Here is a 12,675-nt window from a genome sequence, read left to right as displayed (position 1 = left end):
AATGTAGTACAGAGCTCAATTTGGCCTCTGCATGCCTCCGGAGGCTCCACAATTGGTCACACCCTCCATATGGAGCCTCTGACTACACCCCCGGATCAAGTATAAATTGGCTTTTCAGGATTCTAACCATACACAACTATAGGATGCATGACTTCCACTGCATTGCAGAGTAGCTAGTTTGTTCAAAGTGCTTTCCATGCTGAGCTAAGTATTAGTGAATTCTATCAACAGAGGGGGCCGGATTACGACAGCTGAGCTCTGAGTGCAGCGATAGATAGGATTGCGTCATACTGTCCCCTGCAGTTATTATTATGAAAGCAATGTTACAATATGAATGGTTCTTACCGGGGTGATAGGGTCAGACAGTAGGATGGAGAGAGAAGAGAGAAAGAAAAGAGAGGATTTAGCCTTTTCCTCTGTCTCTCTCCCTCTCTTATTTTTGTCTCTCCACCTCTCCCCTTAGCCCAGAGAAGAGAAGTGTTTTAAGTTTAAACCACTGACAGCTCTTCAATTAATTGTTCGTTTAAACCACTGATAACTCTTCATTAATGTTAATGGAAGATGGAATTTTGCCGTCCCATTCTACATATTTTTGGGAGAGCCACACCAATCCCTAGAGACAACACCATTCCCTAGAGATAGGAGTGTATATGAAAAAGTATTGTGTTTAAGGTGAAAATTGGATTTTATTATTTACGAATGAATGCTGAGATGTTCCATTTATTCATTGTTTCGTTCCTCAATGCCCAGTGAAGGGAAGTACGTTTTTCTGTACGTTACACAACTCCAGTGTGTGGATTAATAGTTGCGTGCGTCAGGCACTAGAAATTCCAGTGAGCTACAACCGCTAGCAGACAGTTATTACAATCATGAATCTTGCAGGAGGCTCATTTTTGGCTATTTCACAACCCATTTACCATTGCAAGTGTTTACAATGAGGAAGAAACATGCAACAGAAATGGTCTCTCGCCTGCCAGTCCTTTGGGCAGTCACTTAGTAAGTGCATAAAACAATTTTAGCTATGTCAATGGTGTAAAACATGGACTGCCCTGAATCCAAATGGCTCTGTCATCTCATGTTTCCAATCTGCCCCTCAAACTTTAAATGTTCAAATTCTATTTATCGGTGTTTTAGAAAGTGTGGTGTGTTTACTGTAGGTTGGAGTCATTGTGTTGTTCTCCAAATGGTCTTCTTGTCCTTCTTGTTGTGTTTTTTTGTATAGGAATTTCAGTGAGCCACCAAATGATTTGGGGTCTTGCAGTTGAATAGTCGATGACTGTTATCAGTTCACACATCCCTGCTCTCTGTGCTTCACTGTATACTATTAGTCTCGCGTTTTTGCACAGGCAGCCATACTCTTTCTAGAACAATGGCGATCGTGCATAAAGATGGCAAAATTCAGATATGAGGTCATTGTTTTACCGCTACCCACTGACGGCGTGCAACATGCTTCAATGTGCCAGTAAATCAGCACAAGCTACTTTTACATTTTTTCAAATTGCCAGCTTCTTGGAGCTAGAATTGGATCATGTATACTGTGCTAATGCCAATAATGCCAAAAGAGTAACGGAGAGCAATGTATAATACAGCAAACTTAGCAAAACCAGGAATTTGTGGTAAGTACATGGGGGCTGCCATCGTAATGCATCTTTGACAAGATGAAGAATCAGTCATTTTTCAGAGATTGGCTGTGTAGCATTACTTTTTGAACAGGCAAATTGTATTGTTCCTCCTAAAAACAAATATACATTGTACTTTATTATCGATACCTAGTCTTTCTGGTACCACATAGTACTGTGACAGTAAGGCCTTGACATTGGCCAAGAGAAGAAAGAGAAAAGCTTCAAGACATACAGCCGTTCATTTGTCTGTGAGGGAATACCAACTAAAAGGATTCAAAATAGCTACAGTGAGTGCTACACTCCTAGAAAAAAGGGTACCAAAAGGGTTCTTCGGCTGTCCCCATAGGGGAACCCTTTTTGGTTCCAGGTAGAACCCTTTTTTTTCTAGATAGCACCTTTTTATCTAAGAGTGTAGAAAGACTAATGTGCGTTCTTAATGGAGCGGTCTTCCAGTAAATACTGTATCTCTGTACCAGATCAATAGAAAGGCAAGATGAGCAGTACTGTTTTTCTAAGAGTGGTGTATTTAAAAAGGGAAAGAATGCACAGTGACCCTGAATGGACAATCTGTTTCTCATAGAAGAGGGTTGAAAGAAAGTGTTCGTAGTTAACGTTTTGGTCTTTGCTCTTACAGCACAGATGTCTGCTTTTCATTTGCCTTCAGGTTAATTTCTCTATAATGTACATTTGTGCGGTGCCAGCAAAGCTTGGAATTGAGTTTTACACAAGTTCCTATAATGCCCCCCCACTGGGCACAGACGTCAGTTCAACTTCTAGTTTTGATTTACATTTGGTTGAGTTGTGAATTCAATGTAAAATGTGAATTCAATGTAAATTCAACAAATCATTTCACCGTCATTGGATTTAGGTTAAAAGTTGGGTGAAAAAAATACTAAATGCCTTACATTGATGACTTTTTGCAAATCCATTCAGTTAATTCAACATCATCACATAGATTTTGATGGGTTGAAATTACGTCTAAGTAACGTTGATTCAACCAGTTTCTGTCCAGTGGGCCTTTTCCAGCGTAAGACCAGAAGGAACATTTCAAATGAATGATGGATTGTTAAAACTCTTAAATCCGATTTACTAACAGCAGAATTCTGGATCACATGGAATTGAAGTTTAAGTGCCTGGTTTGTTGATCCATCTGTTTTCCATTGAGGCTCTGCTGTACGTTCTTTAAGTAGCTATTGGTGGCCAAAGTTAGCTTAATAAGCCAGGTGAACAGATGTAGAAGGTTGGCCTGGTGTCAACAAACCACACGGCTGCTGTGCTTCTGGCCTTCTGACAGACAGGCTCGGTTTTGGCTAGGTGAGACAAGAAGCGGCACAGTACACGTACACAACCATACTCCATCTAACCTAGACTCACAAACATGTTATTAATGAAGTCATGCTGTTTCAGAGCCATAATACACTCATTACTCAAGCGATACAGGGCAGGCTCACAAGACATCCTCGTCTTCTGAAGGAAGACTGATGGAAGATGCCTCTCTGAACTTGGTAAACTGGCCTGTGACTATTTTCTTTCTGATGTGTCAGCTTTGTGCAGCAGTCCGACCGATCAGGTAGTCTTCTTATTTATTGATGTTGTTAACAGTTGGTGGCTCCATTTCAGTTGACCTGCAATGAAATATGAAATGCCCTCACTAACATGTCTCTGAGTCATGAAGGGTGACAGAGAGAGTAAGCATAGTGCCTTGAAGACATGGTGGGCTGTGGTGCTGTGGCATAGTGATACAGGGTGCAATTGGCTGTGGTACAGTGATACAGATTGCAATGGGCTGTGGTACAGTGATACAGGGTGCAATGGGCTGTGGTACAGTGATACAGATTGCAATGGGCTGTGGTACAGTGATACAGGGTGCAATGGGCTGTGGTACAGTGATACAGGGTGCAATGGGCTGTGGTACAGTGATACAGGGTGCAATGGGCTGTGGTACAGTGATACAGACTGCAATGGGCTGTGGTACAGTGATACAGGGTGCAATGGGCTGTGGTACAGTGATACAGGGTGCAATGGGCTGTGGTACAGTGATACAGATTGCAATGGGCTGTGGTACAGTGATACAGACTGTAATGGGCTGTGGTACAGTGATACAGGGTGCAATGGGCTGTGGTACAGTGATACAGACTGTAATGGGCTGTGGTACAGTGATACAGGGTGCAATGGGCTGTGGTACAGTGATACAGACTGTAATGGGCTGTGGTACAGTGATACAGGGTGCAATGGGCTGTGGCATAGTGATACAGACTGCAATGGGCTTTGGTACAGTGATACAGATTGCAATGGGCTGTGGTACAGTGATACAGGGTGCAATGGGCTGTGGTACAGTGATACAGATTGCAATGGGCTGTGGTACAGTGATACAGACTGCAATGGGCTGTGGTACAGTGATACAGATTGCAATGGGCTGTGGTACAGTGATACAGGGTGCAATGGGCTGTGGTACAGTGATACAGGGTGCAATGGGCTGTGGTACAGTGATACAGGGTGCAATGGGCTGTGGTACAGTGATACAGGGTGCAATGGGCTGTGGTACAGTGATACAGGGTGCAATGGGCTGTGGTACAGTGATACAGGGTGCAATGGGCTGTGGTACAGTGATACAGGGTGCAATGGGCTGTGGTACAGTGATACAGGGTGCAATGGGCTGTGGTACAGTGATACAGACTGCAATGGGCTGTGGTACAGTGATACAGACTGTAATGGGCTGTGGTACAGTGATACAGGGTGCAATTGGCTGTGGTACAGTGATACAGATTGCAATGGGCTGTGGTACAGTGATACAGGGTGCAATGGGCTGTGGTACAGTGATACAGACTGCAATGGGCTGTGGTACAGTGATACAGGGTGCAATGGGCTGTGGTACAGTGATACAGGGTGCAATGGGCTGTGGTACAGTGATACAGGGTGCAATGGGCTGTGGTACAGTGATACAGGCTGCAATGTGCGGCAATGGGCTGTGGCACAATGATACAGGCTGAAATGGGCTGCAGTGGGCAGTGCTGAGGCACAGTGATACAGGCTGAAATGGACTGCAGTGATGTGGCACAGTGTTACAGGCTGAAATGGACTGCAGTGGGCAGTGGTGTGGCACAGTGATACAGGCTGAAATGGGCTACAGCAGGCAGCCCCAGTCTTGCTATGAGAAATCACGGTGTGATGAACCCATTCCAGGAATGTAACACCGAGGCCAGGGGCAAGCGACTACATTGGTGAGGTCCGTTCTGGAAGAGAGGGAAAGTAGTCTTCTCCCTTTGACAACGATCTTAGGAGTTGGCAAGACAGAACAGAGCTGAGACCAGGCTATGCAGAGAGGGAGAGGTTTACAACTTTATAACCATTGTGTATCAAAGCTGACATGACAAACCTGGGGCCCAATACCCACCACCGGGCAGCCACCGCTGTAATCCTGTTGACTATTCATGTGATGTTTCAGCTAATCCCCATCCATTGTGGAGGATTGCCTGTGTCATTTTACACAGTGAAATGGTGTCGACGTACGCAAGAAATGATCGATATCAAGGTTTTTTTGTTTAGTGGAATAGGAATTAATTGAACTGTCAAACGTCAACGATCAGTTAAATACCACTCAGAAAGCAATCCCGTCGACAATGAGAGCTTCGACCTGGTTGCTGTGTGTTCACGTTGCCATAGTAACCTGAAGTCCCTGAAAGAGGAAGAGCAAGTCAAGTGTGGCCTCTGGGACATTAACCTCTCAAGCTCCACAGACAGAGGGTTCAGCCAAGTCAAGTAGCAATTTGTGACTGACGCCATTTCAGGGATTCTTTTGCCCATTGTAAATAATTGAATGATCATGAAAAGTACACTCTAATATCACTTTCCCGGAAAAGAGGTAGAGATGTGTGATGTCGAAAATGTCCAAGATTAAGCAAATCTCTCAGCTACGCTCTGAACATGATAAACACAGCTTTAAAAAGATCTCAGATAGCAACATCAAACCCTTTGAGATCACAAATATACCTTTTATCTGTGTTTCTGACAAGGATCATGTGGTTTTAACAAGGTGTCAATTTCACGTGCAAGATACACTTGTTGACCCGGATTTTGTCCACTGAAAGAAAAGCTTGCATTAAATATAATCATATCTATTTCCTCTATGGAATCTTCCTTAGAAGTGTATCCTCTTCTTCTCTAGGTACTATGCCATCTGCTGCCAGCCGCTCGTCTACAGGAAGAAGATGACATCACTGAGAGTGGCTCTAATGTTAGGAGGATGCTGGGTAATCCCCACCTTTATATCCTTCCTACCCATTATGCAAGGCTGGAACAGTATTGGAATAGACCATTTGGTGAGTTAAAACTATTTTCTGTTTTTATGTCTGTATACACTGCGAATATTTGACAAACCATGCAGTAAAACAAGGTCAAATTAAACGTGTTGTTTTGACTGTGCTACCTATATTGTAACTAATTCCATATGATGTCAATGACACCTTCACACAACCAAAAGGGTTTAAGTGTAGATCTGTTCCATGTGCTATAGGGCACATGCTACCTGTTTCAGAGGATCACCTCCCAGCAGACTGAGATTGAATCTGTGTCTAGGATATGATACTGAAGCAGTAAGGCCCACCTCCGGCTGCTGCTCATATGAAAACTATGGTTGAAGCAGTAAAGCCCACCTCCCGCTGCTGCTCATATGAAAACAATGGTTGAAGCAGTAAAGCCCACCTCCCGCTGCTGCTCATATGAAAACAATGGTTGAAGCAGTAAAGCCCACCTCCAACTGCTGCTCATATGAAAACAATGGTTGAAGCAGTAAAGCCCACCTCCAACTGCTGCTCATATGAAAACAATGGTTGAAGCAGTAAAGCCCACCTCCAACTGCTGCTCATATGAAAACAATGGTTAAAGCAGTAAAGCCCACCTCCAACTGCTGCTCATATGAAAACAATGGTTGAAGCAGTAAAGCCCACCTCCAACTGCTGCTCATATGAAAACAATGGTTGAAGCAGTAAAGCCCACCCCCCAACGCTGCTCATATGAAAACAATGGCTAGAAGTGAAAGCTCAATGAAAGGCATTGGCTGACTGATACTGTGTGATGATGATGCTCAAATGAAACAACAGGGAGTCTGCATCGAAATGTCAGACCCAATTCTACTATGTACCAACCCAAAACCAATGGACTGGGGGAGAGGGTGATGTAATGAAAAGTATTGGTAGAGATGGGGTAACCCTGTCTATGTCTATCATAATCATGAACTAGGGAATGGGATGAATATATTTAAAAACAGAACAACACAGACCCTGAAAAACGGGTTTTGTTAGATTTGTTTAAATGGAGGACATAGTATCTCTCTTTCTAATAATACTTTTCAGGTATGAACTGTGATTTGACTCCAGAAGATAGGAGGTTATGTCATATTTTATTTATTTTATTTTATTTAATAATCATATTATTTTGTCCATTGTTGAGTGTTTATATCAGGGATTGGCATCCTACCCCCTTTTGAAGACCCTCGGATCACCCCCCCAAAAAATAATTACTCGCTGCACCTGCTGTAACATCTGCTAATGTTCGTGCGACCAATAAACTTTGATTCAAATTTTTGAATACAGCACATCTCTGATCTTGTCAATATCAAAGGATTTTATTTAATCATAATAGTACATTACAGTATATATCGTACTTTATATGTTTCTACTTTACAGACATACATTTTCATTATGTAGTTCTCAAAATCTGTAGTAGATATACCAATATGCATCTATAATTGGTCGGATTTAAATGACGAGCAGATTATAAAGGCTTTATAAAGCGTTCATAAAGCCTTCATAGACAATACATAAATGTGTTACAAATGATCTGTAACCATATGACATGCTTTATAAAGGGTTCATAAAGATTTTCCATGTTCACAACAATACTTAAACCACATCAGGGGACGACTTTTGATGTCTGTTCAGTGTAGTTGCTGTTTAATTCAGTGCACATGCCCTCAATGTTGTTTGGTTAGAGATTTTTCTGTAGCACAGTAAGAGGACATGTGGTGATTATTGTATTCCATATACCATGATTTGAATTTGAGTGTAAGTCCAGCAACACTCCATATTATTCAGAGCCCCATGAAATGACACCATATATACATTCTACAGACCCTACTGAGTATTCCCTATAATAGTTTTATTGCGGCACCCAGAATAGTTTTTGCTCTATAAGCCAATATGTATTCCAAATACAGTAATTCGCATTGGGGCATTTATATGACCTTGGAACATGCTTTAACCCCTAATTTTAAGGTCACTTAAATATGAACAAATATGAATTGTTAATATTTAGAGAATTATTTTTCATTTATCATACAGGTTGTTGACACTTTTCTACTATTGCGTGGGGGACTTTTATTTCGAAAGTTTCCGAAATTCCGCGACCCAGAAGTACTTTTTTTGTGTTGCTGATGAGACGCTGATCATGTGATGCGTTCGCAAATCAAATGGCCAATTGTGGTGCCAACCGGACAGCGAAAAACAAATAAGTTAACCTTTATTTGTGGTAATTGAAATCTGTTTGTTGTAAAGTGTTGACTTAGATTAAGCAACCTCAGTCGTTATTTCAAATAATTTCGGTGACTTCACAGCAATTGCTAGCTATCTGAAATGTAGCTAGCTAGCAGACTCAGCTAAATACAAATCAATTTAGATGCATCCACGTATCATAGTCATTTCATGAGATTTTTAAATGAAAGAGGAATATAATAATACAAATCAAATAGAGTTTCCCATCTCCCCATTTAGAGTTTCTGGCACAGCACAGAAATGCCCTTATCCAGATGGTGTGACAAAGGCATTTCCTAACAGACCTGCTAACTTTCTTTGTTGTTACTTTTAAGGTTAGAACCAACCAAAACAGACAAGAACCATTCGTCCGCCAGCTCAGGGACAAGCTACACGATTCACAGTCCTGTGTAATGTTCAATGTAATTGCATTGCTGGACTTTTTTAAAGTTAATGTATAGTAAAAATAAAATTAAAAAAAAAAAGGAAATGTATGGTTTAAACATGTCTTTAATGTTTATTTGTTTTAGCTGTTTTAGTGTTAATACATTTGTGTTTACATCATTAATCCTTTATGTATGTGTTATGAATGACCAAAGGTGTCTGACCTTATAGTAATTACACTGTCATATGTGACTCATTTCAGGAAACTAGGAGTATAATGCGGGTCACTACTTTACAGGAGATCCCTTTGAACTTAATTTTTTTTATTATTATTATTAAAATACGTTTTTGGGCAGAAATGCCTTCTGGAACATATGAACTTTCATGTGCCTTAATAACAAACTTGTATGCCATCTGTAAATACAAATAAAATGGTTAAATTACGAGCCTAGTTGGTTTAGCCACAGAAAAACCTTTCCGCTACCCATGATTGGCTAAGATAATGAATGTGCTGGACATGCCGAGAGATGAGTTCGGATTGGTCTGCGGTATAGCACGCTTCTGTCTATTTAAGCTGGTCAGTATGTATTGGTAATACTTTCTAACGCAGCTTTTTTTAAATATACATTGCGTTGTAGATCTAGATAACGTTAGCTGGCTGGCTCGCCAGCTAATGTTACATGTATGATCTTATTATTCGTATCTCAAAGCCATTTGCTTTGCTAGCTAACATTGAACATGGTTGGTTAGCTACCTGCAGATTCATGCAGGGTAGTAACGTCATGAGTTGGGATTATGGTTCATTGTTTAGCTAGCTAGCTACATGTCTTAACAAAAGACTCCACTATTCAAGTAACCATTTCAATAGAATGTCACTGCGACAACTGTTGGTAGACGTACTGTAGCTGGTAAATTTGCTCTAGCTATCTACTCCGATTTCAGAGCACTCTCATCTGAGTGTGCCAGAGTGCAGAATTACAGACAAATTTATGAACGCTCAACACGCGTTGGATATGCCCGGTGTCAGTAAATGTTGGCAAAAAATAGCAAATTGTTGCCAGCAGCACAGTTAGTCACCAACGCTCTAGATAACATAAAAACAGCCTAACCAGCTCTGCTAGGGCGAGGAAAATGGTCAGTGAGCTGTTTGTTCATTTGTGTCTGGAAGTAGCTAGCAAGCTAGCCAACTTTAGCCACTTAGCTTGGGTGATTGAGTACTGTTGTTAGGGCAGAATGCTAGGCTCAAACCTTAAAGACATGGGTGGGGCTAAATCTTAAGAGGGGGTTGAATGATGCTGAATGGGTGTAGACAAAGAAGAGCTCTCCAGTAGGCACCAAACAGGTGAAGGCCATTTTCTCAAAAGTGAGGTTACTAGTTCATCAACTTTCAAAGTGTAATTACTTTCCCATTGTTCCTCAAATGCAGTGTATGTTATACTATTTTGTAGCTCTGTGTCTCTGCTTTTATCCAATGTAAAAAACACAATTTCAAATTGTACTTTATCAAGGCAGTTGGTCACATCCATAAAGACATTTTTGGATGTGTTATAAATGACCGAAGGCGTCTCACTTTAAATTAAGTATTACAGGACACAATAGTAAAATGTATTTTTAAACCTCTAAAATGTAACTACATGTAATCTAAAATGTAATCTATGCAATCGTCAAAAGTAATTATTTATCATGAGCGGGCCATAAACAATAACTAGGAATGATACATACTCAAAGAAAGGTTAACATCTCACCTTTCTGGTAAAAATAGTTAAACATTGCTGAGGTGTAGTCACTTTTGAGGACACAAGCTCAAGTACACAGTACAATTATGATACAAATATTTTTTATTTTACAAAACCGTATGAATATGGCTTGAAATTTCTTAAATTCTTTCTAAATACACTACCAGTCAAAAGTTTTAGTACACCTACTCATTCAAGGGTTTTTATTTCTTTTTACAATTTTCTACATTGTAGATTAATAGTGAAGACATCTGTAACGGCTGTCGTATAGAGGGGACCAAGGCGCAGCATGTTGAGTGCTCATAATTACTGTTTATTAAACTCAGAACACTAAAGAAAATAACAAAGAGAAAACGATCAGCTAACAGTTCTGTCAGGTACTGAAGACTACACAGAACACAACTAAACAGAATACAACTGCCCACAAACTCACTAGAAATAAAAAAACTTAAATATGATCTCCAATTAGAGACAACGCGAACCAGCTGCCTCTAATTGGAGATCATTCCAAAAAACTCCAACATAGAAATAGAAAACTAGAACTAAACATAGAAATAGAAAACATAGAAAACCACCCAAAACACCCCCTGTCACGCCCTGACCTACTCTACTATAGAAAATGACATCTTACTAGGGTCAGGACGTGACAGTACCCCCCCCAAAGGTACAGACTCCGAATGCAACTAAAAACAACAAAAGAAACCACAAAACAAAATGGAGGGTAGGGAGGGTGACAATTGTCTATGGCGGCTCTAGTGCAGTACCCAGAACCTTACTATCCAGCAGATCCTCCAGCAGAGGAGGCGGCTCCGGTTCGGGGCGTAACCCCCGCTCCGCCCGCAGATCCCTCTGCTTCTGTACCACCGGACCGTGGATCGTCGTCGGAGGAACCGGACTGTAGATCCTCACCGGAGGCTCTGGGCTGCAGGCTGCCGCCGGAAGACTCTGAGCTGCAGGCCGCCGCCGGAAGACTCTGAGCTGCAGGCCGCCGCCGGAAGACTCTGGGCTGCAGGCCGTCGCCAAAGACTCTGGACTGGGGAACTTCTCAAGAGGTTCCGGACTGGGGAACTTCTCAGGAGGTTCCGGACTGTAGGCCATCTCAGAAGATTCCGGACTGTAGGCCATCTCAGAAGGTTTCGGACTGTAGGCCGTCTCAGGGGGTTCCGGACTGTAGGCCGTCTCAGGGGGTTCCGGACTGTGGACTGTCACTGCAGGCTCCGTGCCGTGGATCGTCACTGCAGGCTCTGTGCCGTGGACCGTCACTGCAGACTCTGTGCCGTGGACCGTCACTGCAGGCTCTGTGCCGTGGACCGTCACTGCAGGCTCTGTGCCGTGGACCGTCACTGCAGGCTCCGTGCCGTGGATCATCACTACAGGTTCCACGCCATGGATCATCACTGGAGGCTTCGTGCCATGGATCATCCCTACAGGCTCCGGACCATGGATCATCCCTACAGGCTTCTTGCCAGGGATTATCCCTACAGGCTTCTTGCCATGGATTATCCCTACAGGTTCCGCGCCATGGATCATCTCCACAGGCTTCGGACCATAGATCATCACTGGAGGCTTCTTTCGTGGAGCTGGAACAGGTCTCACCGGACTGGGGAGACGCACTGTAGACCGGGTGCGCAGAACTGGCACAGGGTATACTGGGCCGTGGAGGCGCACTGGAGGGAGAGTGCGAAGAGCAGGCACAGGGTATACTGGGCCGTGGAGGCGCACTGGAGGGAGAGTGCGAAGAGCAGGCACAGGACATACTGGGCTGTGGAGGCTCACTGGAGGGAGAGTGCGAAGAGCAGGCATAGGACGTGCTGGGCAATGGAGGCGCACTGGAGGGAGAGTGCGAGAGGCAGGCACATGCTCACCACGATAAGCACGGGGAGATGGCTCAGGTCTCACCCCTGACCCCGCCAAACTACCCGTGTGCCCCCCCCAAAATAATTTTGGTGCTGCCTCTCGTTCTTCCCCGGCAGGCTTTGATATCTGTCCAATACCTGGCCCCAAGTCCAGTTTATCCTTTCTCGCCACTCCTCTATAGACCAGGTATCCATCTCCTCTCGGGAACGCTGCTTGATCCAATTGTGGTGGGCAGTTCTGTAATGGCTGTCGTATAGAGGGGACCAAGGCGCAGCGTGTTGAGTGCTCATAATTACTGTTGATTAAACTCAGAACACTAAAGAAAATAACAAAGAGAAAACGATCAGCTAACAGTTCTGTCAGGTACTGAAGACTGCACAGAACACAACTAAACAGAATACAACTGCCCACAAACTCACTAGAAAAAAAAAAACTTAAATATGATCTCCAATTAGAGACAACGCGAACCAGCTGCCTCTAATTGGAGATCATTCCAAAAAACTCCAACATAGAAATAGAAAACTAGAACTAAACATAGAAATAGAAAAC

The 12,675-nt window shown here is 42.8% G+C and overlaps 1 protein-coding gene across 2 annotated transcripts in view; it reads left to right on the top strand.

Moving 5' to 3' along the window:
* Positions 1 to 12,675, top strand: part of htr4 (5-hydroxytryptamine receptor 4) — a 105,301-nt gene that overhangs the window by 53,779 nt on the left and 38,847 nt on the right. For both annotated transcript variants that reach the window (XM_029771407.1, XM_029771406.1), the window contains one exon: positions 5,788 to 5,941. In XM_029771407.1, coding sequence (XP_029627267.1) covers positions 5,788 to 5,941 — 154 coding nt within the window. The remainder of the gene's footprint in view (positions 1 to 5,787; positions 5,942 to 12,675) is intronic.

The sequence above is a fragment of the Salmo trutta genome, chromosome 13 (genome assembly GCF_901001165.1).
Source record: "Salmo trutta chromosome 13, fSalTru1.1, whole genome shotgun sequence".
NCBI lineage: Eukaryota > Metazoa > Chordata > Actinopteri > Salmoniformes > Salmonidae > Salmo > Salmo trutta.
The sequence above is the reverse complement of the archived record's forward strand: the minus strand, read 5'-3'. Positions and strand labels throughout refer to the sequence as shown.